The following is a 22,086-nucleotide window of genomic DNA, read 5'->3' as shown; positions in this document are numbered from 1 at the left end:
GAAAAAATAGTGCTAAATGAATTTTAGTGTAACACCCCCCAAATCACAATATTTTTACTTCAATTAATTTTAATTCCCAGGAGAGTGAATGCCTCTTTCAATTCTATTTTTGGTGTTAAATGCATGCATAAATAAATGAATAGTGTAGACTAGTGGTTCTCATTCAAGGTGGAAATATTTGAAGTGGTGTTTTGATTTTCACAATGACTGCAGAGAGCATGCTCCTGGGATTTCATGGGTAAGACTGTGTATGATAACATTTTGAAATTCAAAGGACAGTCCCACAGGATGAAGAATTTCACACTGGAAATGCTAACAGCCCTCTTTTACAAAACAGTGGTGTGGATCATTCAGTGGTAAACATGATACCTAGAAGATTCTAAGTTTCTCATTCTATATTTCATCTTTCTTCCTGAATGAGGTCACTAAGAAGCAATAGGCCAAGTGATCCATTGCCAAACTCACTGGAATATAAAAGATACTTCCATAAAACGCATGAGGAACATAGCTAATTATCATTAGATAATTAGATAATTAGATAATAACTGTAGAGACATATTCCTCAGCGTCACTCACACAAAATAATGTTGGTTAGAGTAGCACAGTTAATCTCAGGCCCCTCAACCACCAGCTACAATAAACAGAACCACTATTGGAAAATAAAATTGTATGATTGGGAGCAGAAGCCTCAAACAGGCAAAGGAAAGTTATTTGTTCAGTTTTATTGGAATTTTTTCTCGAAAGATAGATTGGGCTTCTGATTATTTCATGAAATTGGGAGTTTTTTTAGTTATGATCCCCAAAACTAGCACACAATTTCACACTAATCTTACCACTAAATTGTTTCCACAGCCCTCCAAGGTGCTGAGATTGATGATGAAAATGACCACTGCAGGAAAGGTGTTGTTATTGATGAACCCCCTGCAGTGGGAATCCCCATGCCTTCCGTTCAGTGCCAGGTCTGTTTCAGAATAACCGGAGAAAAGTACTGTGCAAAAATTAATCTTCATTGTAATGGCCTGGACCCCACAGTAGACATTGATGTCTCTTTCAGCTGAAATAAAAAATATAAAAAAACAAACAAATCACGAAAGCACAGCATGGGGTCCAAGAATAACTTTACCATCCCCTGAGGTATTTTCATCCCCTTGGTCTGTTTAATTCATTCCTATACTTGAATAAACCATAATCCAACGTGAAAGTATTAGGAAAAATAGTCTTTGATTTAGTTATTTCAGGAGAGATCTTTGAGTGTAGAGATTATAGTGCATCTCTGTTTCCTTGTGCCCGGTACACAGTGGATGCGCATTAAATGTTGATTGGGTAGTGTAAAATGATTGGAGAATTGAGTGGAAAAAATTAGGCCACTGAGGAAATTCAGAAGAGAGTAACTGAATTATTTAGATCACCTGTCTAGAGTAGTGAGCCTCAGTACAAATGATGCATTTTCTCAAGTGTAAGGAAGAAGCAGTTAAAATCCATCCTAAGCCAAATTGTTGAGCACTTTGGTGTTTTGTAACCCATCTTATCCAGGATGTATAAACAAAAGCCATCTATCCAGATTCCATTTTATTTTATTAAATTATGCTAGAGAGGAAGAGAATGAAAACTTATCTGTTGATATTACAGTCAGACATGCAGTCTACCCTAAGAAAAATTTGCCAATGACTATGCCTGAATAAAAGCAATTAACTAGGCATGAAAATGTAAATACACAATTTGCAGTTTTCCGTGATTCCATGAGTTATCAGTGATGGGATCCATTCCAGGTCTATAGAGGTGAGCAGGCACACACACACAAACACACACACACACACCCCACACACAAGATTTTCCTGTCTCTATTTAGTTATTTTCTGCATGTAATGAGGAAAATATATGTAGAAAATGGAGAATTTGGCTGTTGCTAGGTAATTCCCCAGTGTCAGAAGCTTTCAGTTTTATTGGTTTTGGTAACTGTTACAGATTGAATTGTTTCCCTCCCTCCAGAAAAAAAAAAAAAGATACATTGAATCTTAACCCCCAGTACCTCAGAATGTGGTAATTAGTTTAGATGAGGTCATACTGGAGTAGGGTGGGTCTCTAATCCAATATTACTGGTGTTCTTCTAAAAGAAGTATCATGTGAAGAGACAGAGACACAGGAAGAATGCCATGTGAAGACAGAGAATTGGAGTGACACACCTACAAGCCAAGGAACAGCAAAGACTGCCAGCAAACCACCAGAAGCTGGGAAGAGGCCAAGAAGGATTCTGTCCAGAGTCTCAGATGGAGTTTAGTCCTACTGATACCTTGATTTTTAACTTCCAGCCTCCGGAATTGCGAGAAAATAAATTTCTGTTGTTTGAAGTCACTCTGTTTATGCCACATTGTTACAGCAGACTTAGGAAATTAATACAGTAAGCTTACTACTTTTTACCAGTCTTATTTTTTACCACTGAGATAAAGAATCTGAAACATACATCTGGTTTTCAAAGTGTGAAAACAAACAAATAAAAATGGATTAGGCTGTTTGGAGAAATCATCTTGATTGTTCAAAAAAGGAAAAACAAGCATAATAAAATATTTTTTTGGTAAATGATCTAAGTAATATGTAAATGTCATTCATGACTTTTTGGCATAAAGTTAATTTGCTTAAATATATCCGTTCTAATCTATGGGTAAAAGTGTTCAACAGCATATTTCTTTGGAGTGTTTATTCTGCATACTGGCTTTTTGTTGGTAAAGTGAGTCATATTTTGAGGATACGAATCAATCAAAATGGAAATTTCTATATTTGATTATGATTTTAAACTCAATACAAAAAAGAAAAATTTTTTTCATAGCAAAAGATAGAAAGATGGAAAATCTTTTTCATGGCCAAAAGGCAAATATTAGGCTGCTTGGTACGGAAAACTCCAAGCAATATTCCCCTTGTAGGTGGAAAATAAAATGATAACCCACAGATGAAGCATGCTGTGCCAACACAGAAAATAATAAATACCACTTAAAATTGGGAGAATATCTCTATTAGCTTTCAACAACATTAGCTGTTCAAATGCAACTATAATTTTTAAATGATGCTCTTATTAAAATAATAAGTTCATTTTAACAAATGTTTGAATGTTTCAAACATTCAAACTTCAAATTACACCTTAAATCTGGTGATTTTTCTCCATCTTTATGCTGTTCCTTGGTCTATGCCATAATTATATTTTCCCTAGAATATTACATTAACCTCCTAACTGGTTCCTTTATTTCAACTCTTAATGCCCTCTGATTAGTACAGCTGTTAAAATGTGAATCCAATCATGTTACCTCTTTGCGAAGATCTTCAACAGCTATTCATTTCACTCAGGCCAAAAGTCCAAATCTTGAACCAGGTCCTCAAGACTCTGTGATCCACCACCTGCCTACCTCTGCATTCTCATCTCCTCTCTACTATCCCCCTTGCTCCCTACATCTGTTTCATTGAACTCTGTTCAGTTCTTTAAATGTATCACACTGAATCATAGAGGCCAGAATAGTGGTTACCTCTGAAGGAAAACTGTCTAGAATAGGGGAAACAAGGAAAATTTGGAGGATGATAAAATTGTTCTCTATCAATCTGGGTGGTGATAACATGAGTGTATACATACGTTAAAATTTCAAGCCACACCCTTAAAATTGCTGCATCTTATTTTATATGTTATTCCTCAATAAAATACCGTATTTTAAAAAGCCTAATATAGGTTACACATGACCTTCAATCATTTTTCTCCCCTCCGTAGGATGCTTCTCCTATTCCCAATCTTTGTCTGAGGAGCTCCTACTCATCCCTCAGGTCTCGAATTTCATTGTCTTTTTCCCAAAGACTTTCCTGATCCCAAATCTAAATTATGCTACTCTGTCTTATGTTGTCGTATTGACTTGGAATCATATATGTATTTGTATAATTGTCTTCTCAATAAATTGAAAGTCCCAGAAAGCAGGAAGCTATGATATTCATTGATGTACTCCAGTGAGTAATTAATTAATTACTCACATAAAGTATGGGGCAATAGACTGCACTAAGGATGTACAAAGTAGTGGTCCTTTTTCTTAAGTAGATCACAGTCCATAAGAGGAGGTAGATGTGGCCCACATTTACAGAAAAATTGGACAGAGAACCATGGGGTGGCATTGAAAGAGAACCTTACCCAGACCAGTTGATTAGGAACAGCTTCCTGGAGAAGATGCCATTGAACTGAGTTTTGAAGTATTGGTAGGAGTTAGCTACAAAAAGGAGTGGGAAACTTACAGCACAAAGGGGACAGCATGAATGATGACAGAAGTGTGAAATAAATATGCTCAGGCTGGTTAGGAGCTGGACAGTTCATTTGAATTTAAAAAGCAAGGAGGAAATGGTAGGCAATAAGGCCAAGTAGCAAGCACATAGGCAAGATCACAGGAAACCTTCACATAAAAAATCGTCTCCGTAAGGTAGCAAAATGTCTACTTAAATGTGAAATCAAATTCTCAACTACTAGACCGTGCACTAAGAACTCTTTATGCCTGGGAAAATAGAGAATGAGTATCATTGCATTACTTGGCATACCTTAAATGTATGGAAGTTAATACATATCATTAAATATGTTACAAAAGAGGTATCACTCCCTTAACTTAAACCAACTGAAGATTTTAGCTTCCTCACCTTTGTTTGAGAATTAATTGATGCCTATGCTAGCTTAACAATGGCAGTGATTGCTTTGTCCAGACATAGTGCTCTCTTCTGTTTTCTGCTTTATAACTGGAGACTTGTAACCCCTGCAGTGGAACTGAATTTGCTACAAGCTGATCCCACTTGGAGAAATGATAACAAACTAAAGACTTTACAGTGTAAGAAAGGATCTGTTCAAATCCATCCTAACCTAGCTTTCTAAAGACTTTTCACTGTCCCTTCCAAGGAACACATTTTTCCCTGGTTGTAGATACTAAAGACATCTATTCAGCACAACTTTTCCATTTGTGAGGCTTTGAGGGAAACAAAAATGCTACTTCAAGTTGCCAAAGAGCAATTTCTGCCAAAAGTAGAGAAATTTTTTTCAGTTACTGAATAACAGTTGCTCTCAACAACTAATTTTTTTTAGCCTTTTTATTGTCCAATCCCTGGCCTGAATTGTAATATCCCTTTGAACAACACTGCAGTATTAAACAATCCAATGAATACAAGCTAATGACAAAAAATAATCAAGGAATAAACAACTTTAGATGTTTGGTTTCTAGTGTTTTCTGTCTAAAGATACTAAGTATGTCTAAAATGGTAGGCCTGCATACAGAGTTTATGTGCAGTTATGCTGCCAAAAGGGTGATTTTTCCCCTGATATTTAACCAAGCTAAGTTATTCATAGAAAATTTAAAAATTCAGTATTCAATTGAATTCAGATAAAAATAAAGAGATGTTCTGCACTCCTCTTACCTACCAATCAGGCAATGAGTTTGTCTCAGATTTTCTAAAATTATGCAAATTTAAATATCCTGTCACACTAAATATCCTGTCACCATCTATCTCACCATGTACAAAAACATAGCCTGATATGGGGTTCATAGAATATGGTTACCATATAAATGGAGTAAAAAGGGAATGGATCCAATTCTGTATATGTGAATAAAAACATCACTCTACCTACTTATCTCCAAGAAAGTTCCATTCCTAGAACACCTAATATACTTTTCTCTTTAGACATAATTAATGACAATATATTCTCAGCATATGATTCACATATTTAACAAATATATCTATTTTCTTTTTCTCAACAATTCCATACTCAACTGGCTTACATCCAATTGCATCCAGATGAGGCTAATGATTCCTAGTTTTTGATACATGGAATGATTTTTTTCTCATCTCAATACTATTAAGTTTGAGACCTACATTTCCTTTCAGTAGTGTCAGAATATTTAACATGTTCTAATTATTACCTGGATTAATAAGGGCACAGATCAATGCAAGTATTCAAATAATTTGCACACATATATTCTGCAACACAAACACTCCAGAATTGAACTGAACTCAGCACTGCAGTGCAGTGGCTTAAAATGTTCCTTCACTATTGACCTGAAAATGTAAAAATCTGTATGAAAAGCAATTCTGGGTGTCAGTGTAGATTGTAAAAAAAGGGTGGGGTGCACAGGAGTTGAACACACAAAATCAGTGCCATCAGTTTTACACAAGCTAGAGGCTATTTGGTCCTATTTATTTTCAAGATCTAAACTACATGCCACTTCATGTTAACAAAGTATCCAAAAAAAGCATTTGTTTATATACAGAATGTTAGTCTCTGTGCTAAACTCTAAGGATAAAGACATTAACAGGACTCCTTCATTTCAAGGAACTCATGGTTGGGTAAAGGACACAGAGAAAAAAACAGACAATTGCAATGCCGTTGATAATGATATGATAGAGGTTTGAATACCACGTTATATACAACCATGCCTTGGTAGGGCACAGCTGTTTGGAAGGGATTGTTGGGAAGAAATGAAACAGTTCCAACTGGCTAAATTTTATAAGAAATTGATTAGATGATGGCATGAAGAGAAGAGGATGTCAAACTTATGGTCAAGTTTCTAGCATTAGTGACTGGGTGGATTATTCCCTGAGATAAGGAATACAGGAAGGAAAAAGATGATGAGCTCAGTTTTTGAGAGGCTGAGGTACATATGGGACATTCAAGCAGAAATATACAGCAGGTAGTTGGAAATAAGAGTCTAATATTTAGAGGATAGAAAAGAGTAAGAATTTATAAATTTGATAATCACCAATACTCAGTACATCAATTATAAACAATAATAATAGATTAAATACCCATTGAGAGCACTCAGGTAATAGAAATGGGCTGAGAAAAGAAAAACAATTTCTAAGGCTTCCTTTTATAAGACTTCATTTTTCCAATGATATATAGTCATTCTCTTCCACTCTACCCCACACCACATTAACTATGAGTCTACGATATCACCTACATTATACCTGGAAGTGGATATTTGCTTTCCCACTAGATTATGAACTCATTGAAAGCTCTGGGTTTTCCCAGAGTGCCTAACAAACATTCAGCAAGTGTTTATTAAAATATGTTTAATTAAACTCTTTCACAAACAGCATGGATGATTTCTAACTTTTTTTTTTTTTTTTTTCCGGTACGCGGGCCTCTCACTGCCGTGGCCTCTCCCATTGCGGAGCACAGGCTTCGGACGCACAGGCCCAGCGGCCACGGCTCACGGGCCCAGCCGCTCCGCGGGCATGTGGGACCCTCCCGGACCGGGGCACGAACCCGCGTCCCTGCATCGGCAGGGGGACTCCCAACCACCACGCCAACCACTTCCTAAAAAGTTAGGAAGCCCCTAACTTTTTAATATCAACTTTCAAGATTCACAAAGAAAATATGTGCTCAATGATATAGGTTCATCTTGACTGTTCATCCAGAACTCATATTTCCTATCTGTACTCTGCCAACTGCCTGAGATGATTCCTGTTTTCAGACTTTTACAGGAACATCAAAATTCTCTATGTCAGATATTTTCTAATTCAACACACTAAATAATATGAAATTAATAGATTTTTGCTATTTGTTTAGGTATTTAGCTTTTTTAAGTGCATTAGTCTGGCAATTAATTATCTTGCTTTATTATTAATAATAAATTTTTAAAATCATTTCCCCTTAACAGCAAGGGATTTGCTAATCCCTACTGTCATTAATAGCAAGCAAGTGCGTGACAGCCAGTTGGGGTTGGCATAAACACTCTGGTATGTAACAACATAAAGCTGGCAAGACATCATGAGTACCACGCTCCAATCAGCACTTCTTATGAATATGCATTATACAGAATCTTATTAAAATGCAGATTCTGATTCAGTAGATCTGGGATGGGGCCTGATCTTTACATTTCTCACAAGCTCCCAGGTGATGCCAATGTTGCAAGTGAAGGGGAGCAGAATATGCCACCCCAAAATATGCCTCTTTGGCATAAGGATTACCTTAAATTGATTATTTTTAAGAAACAGCAAGGAGTTCCCTAGTGGCGCAGAGGTTAAGACTCTGCACTCCCAATGCAGGGGGCCCAGGTTCAATCCGTAGTCAGGGAAATAGATCCCACATGCATTCTGCAACTAAGAGTTTGCATGTCACAATTAAGCAGCCCTTGTGCCACAACTAAGACCCAGTGCAACAAAATAAATAAATAAATATTTTTTTTAAAAAAAGAAAAAAGAAATGGCAGACATAGGAGAATCCCTGAAACCAAATGGAAGTTACTCTTCTGAAAGAGACATTTACATTTATAAGGGAAATCTCCATTTGTAAGTGCATCTCCTTCTCTGTACCAGGAAGGAAGAGGGGAACTAAACCTCCAGAAACTCTTACAAAGGAGGCTACAGACCTAAATCTGCATTAACAACCATACTCCTGTTTACTGTGATTTACCTGATGACCTCCCATAACTGGCTTCCCCACCACCACCATCTCTTTTGTCTTTAGCTTGAGATGGTATTTAAGGTAGTGGCTTGGGCCATTTCAGGGAGTTACTCCATTTTCCTGGTACAGAAAATATAGGAGTAATCCTATATTCATGGAGTAATCCCTCCATGAATATAGGAGGTTTACATGTTATTAAACTTCTATTTGTTTTTTTCTATTAATCTGTCTTTTGTTATAGGGGGCTTCAGCTAAGAACCTAGAAGGGTAGAGGGAAAATTATCTTTCCTCCCCTACGCAAGTCTCTTAACCAACTGAGTTACTTAGTCATAACTATACATTTTGATTGGGCAGGAAGTAATCCTTAGGTGGGTTCTATCAGGTGGGATTAAGCACTCCCAGCAAACTGTATGATTTATAGGCTTACAACAGGGAGAGTTTTGGATGAAAAAGGGACAGGAAAGAGAGAGAAACAAATTGTAAAGGGCATGGGTGTGTGACTGAGTCCCTTCCTTTTTGAGGAACTAACTGGTTTGAATTACAATGAAAGAGGGTTGTGAAAGGCTTTGTGAGACTGAACCCAAATGAGTCTACTTTAGTGCTCAGGTGGCAATGTGTGAAATAAAATTGGGAAGAGGGTCAGTCTTCTCCTTCCCCACCTCTACCCCATGCTACAAACCATAGCAGTTTAATAACCAGAGGAGCAGGACAGTTACCTCAAATGGCAACTAGACCCTGGGCACTCCTCGAAACAACTGAAAGAGACGTGTGAGGCTGCGTGAGTCTATTGTGAGCAACTGACGGCTCTGTGCAGTTCAGATGCAGGTATTCCCATGAATATGATTGCACCTGGATCCATGGGCTGGTTTATACACACTTAAAGGTAGCATTGGTTTAAAACTGATTGTATGAACCAACACCTATTCAGTATAATAGGAGGAGTCTTTTCTGTATGCTGAAGACTGCGCTGCTTTGTAGTACCACAGAAATCTCACCTGGAAATAAAGGGCACTCATTCCTCAGTATCCATGGGGGATTGATTCCAGGACCACCCTTGGATACCAAAATTTAAAAGAAATCAATGGATGCTGAAATCCCTTACATAAAATGGCATATGCAGTATTTGCATATAACCTATGCACATCTTCCTATATATTTTAAATCATCTTTAGATTACTTATAATACCTAATATGATGTAAATGTTATGTAAATAGCTGTAAATACAATGTAAATGCTATATAAATGTTTGCTGGCATGCAGGAAATTCAAGTTGTGCTTTTTGGAACTTTCTGGAATTTTTTTTCTGAATATTTTCATTGAGGTTGGTTGAATCCACAGATGTGGAACCCATGGATATGGAAGGTCAACTCTAATTTATTTCCTGGACTCCAAGAGATATTCCAAGACTATATAATCTTAGCAGATTATAAAAGTAATTTATATATCATTTTTACTTCTATCTCTATAAAATGAGAGTAGCAATATTTGGCACTACATAAACTTAAAATTGCTTAGAAAACAGATGTTATATTTGTTGTTTTAACACAATTTTTAAAGTTAATTCTCCTCAAGTTTTTATACAATATTGAGCAAGAAGTTTAAAAGGGGTATTGGTAGTTCATCTACCCAAAATACCAGCAGCTGATGGAGAATTTAAAGTGGATTAGGAATTCAGGTTTCCCCTCTGTATTGAACAGGTTCCTCACCACCTCAGTTTTCCCCTTCTGTTTCTCATTAGCAAATGCAAGCTGTTGTCTGCAGGGCTGAAAGAAATGCATACGCAGTCCTCGATAAACTTTGCAGGCTTCTATTCACACTTGCTAGAACTAGAAGAGTTTGGTCATCTTTTTCAAGCAGAAAAAAGCATATAGGTTTTACTTATACAAGTAGAGGAAATGAAAAATCCATGCAATAAAGAACTTTGTTATTAAAATAAAGAAGAACAATTCAGAACTCTGAATTGTTCAGTCACTGAACTTGCTAATTCCTCTTCTCTCCACTGCACTTTATCACTGAAGGTTAATCAGGATGTGATCTGCAATCGCTGTCTCGATCAGTTCTTCTGCCTCATCTGGTGTAGTAATTGCAGTCACAGCTGCAAAGCGAAAGCAGGTGTCCTCTTCACAGCTTGGAGACCAAAACACTACTACTATGTATGAAGGCAGCAGAATTGGCCTTTCCTACCTACACAGAGAGACAGAACGTATTCCCTGGGATAATTATTCCATAATCCACTCTTACTTTGTCTTTGGGCACAGAACAGTGCAATGGTTAAGCAAAGCCTAACACAAAATCAGGCAGCTCATTTTACTTGACCTGCCCATGAAGTGTATCACTGAAATAGGTGATTCTCTATTTTATTTCCTGGGGAAAACTGGTACTCATTGAAATATTAATAAATATTATCAGAGAAAAAATTTCCTTAGTCAAGCTGGTCCTGAAAAAGCTAAACAAATTTTCCTACCATATGATTTTTCAAATTCTTTAATGTAGCAGTTTCCATTGTGATTCTCCATTTACACATAATTTTAAAATTTTAGTTTTATTGAGATACAATTGACATACGGCATTATATAAGTTTAAGGTGACAGCATAATGACTTGACTTACACTTATTGTGAAATGATTACCAAATAAGTTTAATTAATATCCATCATTCATATAGATACAAAAAAAAGGAAAAAAATGTTTTTTTCCTTGTCATGAGAACTTTGAGGATTTACTCTCTTAGCAACTTTTAATATATTTTAAATATAGCATACATCAGTGTTAACTATAATCATCATGTTGTACATTACATCCCCAGTATTTATTTATCTTATAGTGTGAAGTTTGTACCTTTTGACCACTTTGATCCATTCTCCCATGCCCCCACCCCTGCATCTGGTAAGCACAAATCTCTTCTCATTTTCTGAGTTTTGCTTTTGTTTTTTAGATTCCACATATAAATGAGATCGTATAGTATTTGTCTTTCTCTGTATGACATTTCACTTAGCATAATAACATTTGCAGTCCATCCACGTTGTCACAAATGGCAGGATTTCCTTCTTTTTAATAGTTGAATAGTATTCCATTGTGTGTGTGTGTGTGTGTGTGTGTATCTCACAACTTTATCCATTCATCTGTTGATAAACACTTTGGTTGTTTCCATGTCTCAGCTACTGTAAATAATGCTGCAGTGAACATAGGGTACAGATGTCTCTTTGACATAATGATTTTGTTTCCTTTAGATATATACCAAGAAATGGAATTGCTGGATCATACGGTAGTTCATTTTTATTTTTTGAGAAATCTTTAAACTGTTTTCCATAATTGCTGCACCAATTTACATTTCTACCAGCAGTGCACAAGGGTTCCCTTTTCCCACATTCTCACCAGCATTTATCTGTTGTCTTTTTGATGATAGCTATTCTGACAGGTGTAAGGTGATATCTCATTGTGGTTTTAATTTGTATTTCCTTGAGGATTAGTGAGCACCTTTTCATGTGCCTACTGTCCATCTGTATGTCTTCTTTGGAAAAATGTCTATTCATTTGTTTGCCCATTTGTAATTGGATTATTTGGTTTTTGGTATAAATCATTTTTTAAACTTAGTATTCAAGATTCACTTTAAGGCATCATGGTTTGATGGAAAGAGCTCTAGTGTTATATCCCTGACAATTGCTAGCTTTGCAGTATTAGAAAAATTCTAATCCTCAATCTCCATATCATAAAGTAAAAATTAAAAAGTTTTGTAGGTTTATTGTAAGAAATAAAAGAGAGAATTACATAATATGCCTAGCATTCTATACATGGAATTTATTCCTTCTTAGCACTATTTCAAATAGAATACAAAATGACAAGTTATAAAATATTGACTTACGTTTAGTTTCCCATGACTGGTTAGTTCACTATAAAACAATGTCAGGCCACAAAGTTTCTGGTGTCATTAACCTAATCTCTCCTTGATTGTGCCTTTATCATTAAAGACTTCTTTAGAGGCTTGAAAGTTTAGGCTGACCCTTACATATACCGTCTTCCAAAAGAGGGGCTGGTTCCAGAAGGTATCCATTAGTTGCAGAGGCCAAATGCATTTATCTGCATGTTTCACTTTGACCAAATAATTCTTTGGTACTCTAAAAGTCAACTATGGATTGCATTTTATTCTTGGAAGAACATAATTATAATGTCAGTTGGGCATGAGTCTATTCCCTGCTACTAGCTTAGATAGGCAAGAGTTAACTACCTTTAAAATTAAATGGTATCCCTTTAAATTTAAAATGAATTAGGCCATGGTGGTTCCCTTGGCTTAAGGACAAATGGCATGGAAATTAAAGAAAATAGTTCTAATGTCATGAAACAGCAAAGGTCAGGTAGGGTGAGATGATTACTCTCATCATTATTAACATTACTTTGCATTTAGATAGCTCCTCTCCTTTGCCAGACTCATTCTCATTCTAGCCCATTGCTTAGTATCTGAGCAGCTTATGGAGCTCCTAATGACATCAAGGGTGATCCTGATGTGGAAGAGAAGCCACAGGTCAAGAGGGGAGTGAGCAATTAACCTTCAGGCTTTATTTGCTCACTCTGGTCTTTTGCACACAACCTGCAAAAATGGGCTTACTTGAAAAGACTACCCATATAAACTTAAAGCCTCTCATGGAACTTTTGATTTATCTGAATTTTAGGTTTTTTTAATATAAATTTTAAATTGCAACAATGTGTGTGTGTGTGTGTATAAATTTGGAAAGTTTGGATATTTGTTGTCTAAGCCCAAAAGTACTAAAAGTGCTAACATGCGTAAGGACAAATACAAATTAAAAATAAGAGGTTTAATTCTCCCTGTTGAAAATAAAGGAAGAGACCATTTATATCAGAAAACTTGTAAGTACTTTCTCTTCTCCTTGAAATGTATATAAATCCTTTTGAAAATTAGATAGGACTTTTGTCAGCTTTATGATGCAGGGACGTCTTTCTCAAGGACTTGGGAACCATCTCTTAGAAATGTAAGCATCAAGGAAAATAGTATCCTTATCTCACAGTCTGGGGAGGGTGGGATCCTCACTTCCGTGGGAGCCTTGCTCCAAATCACAAAAGTACCACCTTTCATAAAGATATGAGAATTTTATCTTCCCTCTGGAGAAAGCTACTATACTAACACAGATGGTCACCTCAATTACCAGATAAATTCAGGATGAACTATACATGACAAATGGTGCTGTCAAGTCCTCTTACTTGAGAACTAATTATTATTTATTTTGAAAACATGTATGCAATGGGTTGCCTCTGCTTGACTATGTAAAAGAGTAAGATTCCTTTCTGTCTTTGCAAACTTTTAATGAATTGCCTGTGTTGAGCATCACATTCTGGTTTAATGCTTATTCAATGATAAATGTGTTCTCATTTCTACTATCTTTGTGGAAAGAGTTTTTGGGTTGGGAGAAGATTTTGTTTTTAGTTATATTTCCCCAAACGTGACTGTGCTTTTAACTGGAATAATGGATTCAAGAAAGTAATAGAATACCGTCAGCTGTTCTCAATCATAATGCATATGAGACTCATCTTCAGGATTTAAAATACAAATTCCCAGCACCATATTCAGAGATTCTGACACTACATATCTGGGGGAAAGCAGTGAAGTCCACACTGAACAACTATCTCAGGTGATTTTGACGCTGATGGTCAGTGGGCACCATTGTAAATGGAAGTTTTAACATAATTTTAAAATTTTACCATATGAAAAATACTTCCTTTTGCTGTCCTAGTCACTCCTTGGCTTATTTACAGGTTTTATTTACCTTTACAGGTATACTACATCATCAGCTAGTTCCTCTCTGCCGAGCAATCTTCTTACATTCTGGCCTTCTCTTTTATCCATAACAGTGTAAGACTTGACTACCCTTCCCAGGCCCCAGCCAGGCCTCTGGCCCCTCACTCTCTGAGGGCCTCTGCCTTCCACTTCAACCAAGAAGATGAACATAATTAGCATCTCTCTGCCTCTGTCTTCTATTTCTCTTCTCTCCTAAATCAAACAAACAGCTGCCGCTTTTCCAAGGTTAACTCCTCCACCTGTACCTTTGATCGCTTCCATATTTTCTTTCCTCATTACATCAATTATTTCTTTGTTAGTATTCCTAGTCTCTGAATACTTTCCCTTTGCTCATGTAGACTCAGGTGTCTCTAGTCCTCTAATCCAAAAATCTCCGTTCTCATTTAAACTGCTGGCTCAGTTTACTCCTCCCTTTTTTTCACCACCAGGGTTATTTAAATAGTAGTCTATTTCCACAACTTTCCTTTTCCTACCCCTCATTCATTGCTCACTCACTGCACAGGGATTCAACTCTCACACAGCTATTTTTGGTTTCAACCTCTCTCCTCGGACCCAGGTCCATATTTCCTACTTCTGAGTAGAGGCTGCCACTCTACTCTCTAAGAGCACTTCAAAGTCATTATTTTCGACCCCAAACTTCCTTTCTAAAACATGCAAATGCCCTATACTTTTGGCGTCAGTTAACAGTATCAACATCCAGTTATCTAAGTTCAAAACAGCCTCTAGCCTTCTCTTTCTCTCACTTCCCAAGTCAAATCAGTTCTCAAGTTCTGGGGAGTCCACCACAAAATACTGCATCTCTTAATAACTGTCTCCTTCTACTGCTTCCATTGTCACTGCCTTTGTGACATTTCTCTCTGCCTCTAGTCTCTTCTAACTTGATTCTGTCCTTCATACTTTCCCCACCGTCTGCTTTCTGAAACAAAATGTGACCACATCAAATCCTTAAAAAGGTATGTTTAAAAAGATGCAATGGCTCTTCATTGCTTACAAAATGAAGACAAAACACTTTTATTACACAAATAATACAAAAAGTATCCTTGCCAAAACAACTGAACCTGAATTTATTCAAACCTCTAGCTCTCATTAGTTGACAGGTTATACAGGAAAAGAGAAGCATGTTAAATGACACATAAGAGTTACAGTCAACCAGATCCAGAGTGTTGGAATTCTAAGAAACAAATCACCAAATTATTTAAAGAGATAAATGGCATTTTAGAAAAGCAAGGGACTTCTATAAATTAAGACAGACTTAAGAAACACGTCAACAAATGCACCATGTGGATTTAGAGGCAAATTGGCTGAGTATAAGATGATATTGAGTAATTATTGTTAAGTTTATTAGATATACAAGCATAATGACTTTTTTAAGTTCTTTTCACTTATGTATATAATGAAACATGAATAATGAATTTATTTTTAAATATTTCAGAGATGGAGGTAGTAAGAAGGAGAGATAACCAAAATTTATAAATGTTGACAACTGATGAAGCTGTATGATTGCTATGAGTGCTTTTTTACTAATCTCTACTTTTGCATATGTTTGCAATTTTCCATAGTAAAAAAAAAAAAATCCTATCATTTGTGGTATTCAAAATCATTAAGAACCCTGCCTTAACTTATCTTTGTAAACTTGTCTTTGGACATTCCCCATCCTGACCTCCTTATTTTACTAAACCTGTCAAGTACTTTCATACTAGGTCTGGGCTCATGAAGCCATTCCTACATACTCTTGTCTTTATTCTGGAGCAAGCCAGGTTACCTCTCCTCAAATAAATTAGAAACTTCACATCAACTACCTAACTACCTACTGATTGCTCTATGCAGGTGTGTTGTTACTCTGCATGTAAAACATTGCAGAAGGTATTTCAGTTTGCAATACATAAGTAGAAAAGTAGTTTCAGATCATCTAGTTCTTATTTTGTAACTATTGAACTGTGGTTCTATAACTTTAGCTGATATAAAAAGATGACTACTTAAGTGAAACCTTAAATTACCTCTAAAAAGTGCAGATTTTAGGAACCTGTGGGACACGTCCATCAATATGGTCAAAATCTCATGTCTGTCATAATATTGATGGGTTGCTATGAAATGCATTCTGAAGCTGGCGTGCGTACTTTGGTGGTGACCAACATTTCATTGAAATAGTATTTTTTTTGAGTATTGCATGATATTTCACAGTCATTTTCTGAGTATTCTTCCTAAATAAATTTATCAGCCTATAAGGGCAATTTTTAAAGTCTGAATTAATTTATGAGAAAAACATCCCTCAATTAGACAAATTTTGAATGACATTAGCCTCTCCTAATTTTATCAACCATTAGCCAATATTTTTCACATCTGTGAGCAGTTATTATAATAATATAAACTACAATGAACACTTTGTATGTTAATGTGGTTATAAGTTACAACTTCAGAAAAATGTCTTTTGTCATTTGCCATTCGTTAACATCCACTTAATATAGACAGATATCCCCCTCATTTTCCATATGTATTTAAATGATTTACTATTCAAACATAATCGCTCTTTCCAGATACAATTAGAGAAAAGATTGGGTTCAGACTTACCAGGAAATCTACTGTGGAGGTTGGTGTCACAATTGTAGCCATTGAACTGAGCAGACCCTGGAAGCACTCTAATTGTTAGAAGCAAGAGCAACCATATCCGTTCCATTGCAAAACCTAGAAAAGAGTTACTTTTCATGTGGACATCACCAGCCTTCACTCTCACTTGCTGGGAAGACTGAGGCTGATCTCAACTCACTGTTGGATAGGCAGGCTGTCTACATCCATGCAGGCAAAGCTCATTAAAGACCTAAGGATTATCAGAAATAATTATCAACAATGAGGCAGAGATTTTGGCTACAATATTTCAAAATTATTTTTATTCTTTGACTCCAGTTTGCAAGCATGACAAAGCTAGGCTTTTGTAGTAGAAGAACTAAGATATGAATCATAACATTTGCAAAAGAAAGATTTTTATTATAAATAGGAAGAACTCAAACCAAGTATTTAGCAGATTAGAACAGCATAGCTAGGCAGACTGACTGATTTGGAGGCAATGCTACCCTTTAAAGTACCAATATCCATAGTCAGAGGGATTTAACACTCAAGAGTTGATTTTCAGAGAATTCTCAATTCTCTCAATGACCAAATAATATCAAGAAAAATTTCCTCTCAACAAAGGAATTCCAGGATACTACTACTTCTCAAAATCAATGGTTTGTATATCATTTTCCTAGGAAACACAGGAATAAAGCAAAAGGGAGAACAGAAAAATACTACGTGTAGAATGACATCCTGGTTTCTCCAATGGCTGCTCATTGGTGGTTGATAATTGATACAGAAGTATGAAAACCTTGAATTCTTAGGAGAGTGTAATGGAAATTGTCAATGTGTGTTGAACAAATAAATATAAATTGACTTTAATACTTAAACTCCAGTCAGTCTGGTATTTAATTTTTTTTTCCTTTATGGCCTTTTATTGTCCTGATAAAGTTAAAATATCTTCCAGAAGTGCCCAACTTATTCTCAGAGCATAGTTTATGCACTGGAAAAAAATCTTTTGGGTTGGTGGTTTTGGTCTATGTATAAAAAACAAAAAGAAAATAAAACTGCAAATGGCTTATTCAAATAATTTATTGCATTCTTAAAGCTTTGGGCTTGGGGGAAAAAAAATGATGTTTTAGCTGTCCTTAAAGATCTTCCCTTAGATGATCAATCAAGTCTTTAGCAAAAGGAAGGAAATACATCTTGCTTTTGAATCGTGATTTTAGTAGAACATGTTTATGGTGAACAAAGTCACTTTGGTGAGGATGTGGGAAAGGAAAGCATGAGTTTACTCCCCAAAATAGACACAAAAACTATTAATTAAACAGAAGCTTCCTTCCTTACGCACTATAACATACCACTGAGGCACAAACCTAGTCACTTTAGGAAGAACAGCCATGTCTGGTTAGTTCTGATCCGCTAGGACACTCCAGAAACAGAAGACTCACACAAATGGCTGACCCAGACCCTGGGGTCTCTTGGCCATGCCTATGACTTCAATGTCTAGCTCCTCAGGACACTCCAAATAGACGAAGACAGCCTTGCTCTTTTGGAGTCTTTGGAAGACTTTTAGGAAAGACAGCAGCTTGTGTCTGAATGGTACATCCCATCACACACACAGCAATGCAATGCCCCACCGCTTCCTTCTCATGATGGGTCCCATTAACTCCTAGAAGGCACTGGAGACTCTAGACTCACACTGTTGTCTCTCAATCTAGAGAGACAACGGATTCAGAGTCAGGAATTTTCAAGAGTGAGTTATTTTTATTATTCAAAAAGGCTTTCTAGCTTTTATATTGTCTCACAGGAGAAAAATAATGCTTATTGAGTGGATGCTGTACACAAAGAAGGCAGTGTGTTGCCAGATCATTTACCTATAGTCTCTCATTCAAATCCTTATAAACACTGGATGATACTGGAATCACCACTCCATGTACAGAAAAGGAAAAATAAGTCTCAGGATGCTAAAGTGACATGGAAAACAAGTAGGATTAGAATTCAACTCCAGAACTTTCTGATAAGAGCTTGCTGCACAAGCTACCTAAATATCATTTGTTAGTAAATAAATTTCATGTTATTTTGGTTGCCATTTATCATCAGTTGTTTTCTTTAGCTTTTAAAATCGTGTACCCTTTATTAGATCTTTTCATATAAAAATAAACAAATTCTTACATAGTGAATGCAATTTGTTTAATAGATGTATTCAATAATATGGGCATTATGAGGAAGAAAATTATTTTTTAAAAAGGGAGAGGAGGTCCTGATTGTGGAAACAGTGAGAATTATTACTACAGACTAAACTGGACACATCTATGTTTAGCAAAAATGGTTAAGAAACACGTGCTACTTGAAATGGACAACTAATAGCAGTAGTAAAGTCTTTGCTTTACAACATTAGATCAGATCTGAGGTTGTCCAAAAGACATATCTCTACACTTTGAATAAGACTTAGAGCTCTGTCATGGAGATTAAAACTCTTAATAAATATTTTTTTGACAAGAAGAAGGTAGAGGTAGAAGGCAGCTTGCTTTAACAAAAAATCCATTGATTTTGATATCAGCAGATACAGATTCAAATTCCCCCTCAGGCATTCTCTAGATTTAGCATTTGAAAACCAAGATGATGATCATAAGACTTTATAAACTACAAACACGTAAAGAACATAGCACAGTCTGCACATAAGGCACTCTCAATCCCGTGGAGAGGGATGGTGACAGGGTCTGTGCTCCTTTGACTAAGCCACATGCTCTGGAGCTAGACTGCACAATACAAAGGTGTCCCATGGGCTAGTAACAGCCCTGATTAGTTGCATCACATTATTATATTTATGATGTTATTTGTGTTGGTCTGTGTTTTAATATTATGGTACATTAAGCAGGGGAATTTTGAAGGACACCACAACTTTTGTATAGGCAGTATCCACATTCTGATCCCTATAACATTGGCAGTGCTCATGGCATTTTCAAGACTTTGGGAGTCAATGAACTATTTTCTTGTACACTCCCCATCCTCAATCCTATCTCCATCATTTGCTCTGTACATAGAAAACTTGACTATCAACTCACAGTAGTAGCAAGCTTGGAGATGTTACTTGCCACAGTTTCTAGAATTTTTTTCTGAAATGGGAGTGCTTGGGGTTTGGAGACTGTGTTGAGATTCTTTACACTCATTGAAGCATAATGTCTTGTTTGCTCAGACTCCCCAGCTCCTGGGCATGTGCAATTCTAGACATGTGTACTCCAGTCTCTATCCGGCTTAAAAAACTTAGTTGAGCTTCATGTCACAAGGTAGAACCCAGTGTCTGTGGTTTACCCTGGGATGACCTGAAATGCTTGCTGTCCCATTGTGGCTCCAGCAAACTCTGATTAGAGAACCTGAGCAGAAGCATTTCCCATCTTCTCCACCATCACTAAGTGCAGCATCCAATGACCCTACTTTGGTGCTTAACAGTGTTGTACAAGACTGTCTGACATGGTCAATATTACAAAACATTAGTAACACATTCTTAGATAACAATGACCTTGAAGACATGTATCACAAGGTTTTTGTACATCTTTCTTAACTCAGTACCTCCATAAATTTAAATTGATTGTGATAGGGGAGGGAGAGGATTGTATGTATAACATTGAATTTTAAGGAATTCAGAAGTGTTGATTTTAAAGAGACACTTGCATCTCTTAAACTGGTATTGAGGCTCTGTGTTTTATACTGAGCGATACAAAGGAAGTCATATGCTGAGTGACTTACTATCAAATGTCAATATTTCTCATATTAAGTTCCCATTTTAAAATAACTTCTTCTAAAATATGAATTTCTAATTTATTTGCTTAAGATTGAACTTGGAGTCAGAAAAACATAATTTCACTTTTAATTCTCACTCAGTTTTATATAAATTGAGATAGTTCTGTCACACTGTTCTCTAGATTTTATACATTTAATAATCTTTTTTTGACCCTCCTTTTATTAAGATCTGTTAAGTGCCAGATTCTGTGCTATGTTTAATATTCAACTACTAACATAGGTTTAATTTTCACCCATGTTACTAATGTGGAAACTGAAGTCAAGGTTTTTAATTGACTTGCCCAGGGTCACAGACCTAGTAAATGACAGAGAAGAATTCAAAACTAAGCTTGATCTTTGGAATTATTGTAATACTCTGTTCGACTTAATTGGAGTTTGTCAAATAAATCAAATTAATGTCTTGTTAATTTTCAGAAAGTAAATTATATTAATAATGAATTCTTAAAATATGCTTTGAGCTAAGTGCTTCGGATGATTGAGGCAAAATATTTTTAATATCTACATACTTGTCATAACTTTATTTCACTTATTCAGAGTGCATAAAAATATTATTATTTTCACAAATTGATTTAATGATACTGCCAGTGACTGTTAAGGGCTGATTATGCACCAGAATGTTTTTTTAAGCACTTTTCTAACAATATTTTCTAAGTATATTTTCTAACCATGATACAGGTAAATTATTCTCCTTATTCTGAGATGAAAAAACTGAGGCACAGAAATGTTAGGGAATTTGCCCAAGGTTAAACAGATGACCAGTATGAGAATCAAGATTCAATGTATATACCATATGATCCAGAAATCCCACTCCTGGGCATATACCCAGAGAAAACCATAATTCAAAGAGATACATGCACCCCAGTGTTCATTGCAGCACCATGTACAATAGCCAGGTCATGGAAGCCACCTAAATGTCCATCAACAGAGGAATGGATAAAGAAGATGTGGTACATATATACAATGGAATATTACTCAGCCATAAGAAGGAAAAAAATTGTGCCATTTGCAGAGACATGGATGGACCTAGAGACTGTCATATAGCATGAGGTAAGTCAGAAAGAGAAAAACAAATATTGTATATTAATACATATATGTGGAATCTAGAAAAATGCTACAGATGAACCTATTTGCAAAGCAGAAGTAGAGACACAGCCATAGAGAACAAGTGTATGGACACCAAGGGGGGAAAGGCGGGTGAACTGGGAGATTGGAATTGACATATATACAATACTATGTATAAAATAAATAACTAATGAGAACCTACTGTATAGCACAGGGAACTCTACTCAATGCTCTGTGGTGACCTAAATGGGAAGGAAATCCAAAAAAAGAGGGGATATAAGTATACGTATAGCTGATTCACTTTGCGGTACAGCAGAAACTAACACAACATTGTAAAGCAACTATACTCCAATAAAAATTTAAAAAAAAGATTCAACGCACAATGACTCCAGAAACCACCCTCAACTATTATATGGCATTGCCTTCCAGAAAATGACCCTTACAACAGTACCTCAAATGG

At 36.1% G+C, this 22,086-nt stretch overlaps 1 protein-coding gene across 1 annotated transcript in view; it reads right to left on the bottom strand.

Moving 5' to 3' along the window:
* The window catches only part of ZPLD1 (zona pellucida like domain containing 1), a 39,078-nt gene extending 22,161 nt beyond the window's left edge, over window positions 1-16,917 (bottom strand). The window contains exons 1-2 of the mRNA XM_029215534.1: window positions 16,782-16,917; window positions 834-1,054 (exon numbers count right to left, since the gene is read on the bottom strand). Coding sequence (XP_029071367.1) covers window positions 834-1,054; window positions 16,782-16,917 — 357 coding nt within the window. The remainder of the gene's footprint in view (window positions 1-833; window positions 1,055-16,781) is intronic.
* Between the last annotated feature and the right edge of the window lie 5,169 nt (window positions 16,918-22,086).

Source organism: Monodon monoceros, unplaced genomic scaffold (assembly GCF_005190385.1).
Source record: "Monodon monoceros isolate NGI ecotype Baffin Bay Population unplaced genomic scaffold, NGI_Narwhal_1 Super_Scaffold_11, whole genome shotgun sequence".
NCBI classification, from domain to species: domain Eukaryota; kingdom Metazoa; phylum Chordata; class Mammalia; order Artiodactyla; family Monodontidae; genus Monodon; species Monodon monoceros.
This window is presented reverse-complemented; position numbering and strand designations above follow the sequence as displayed.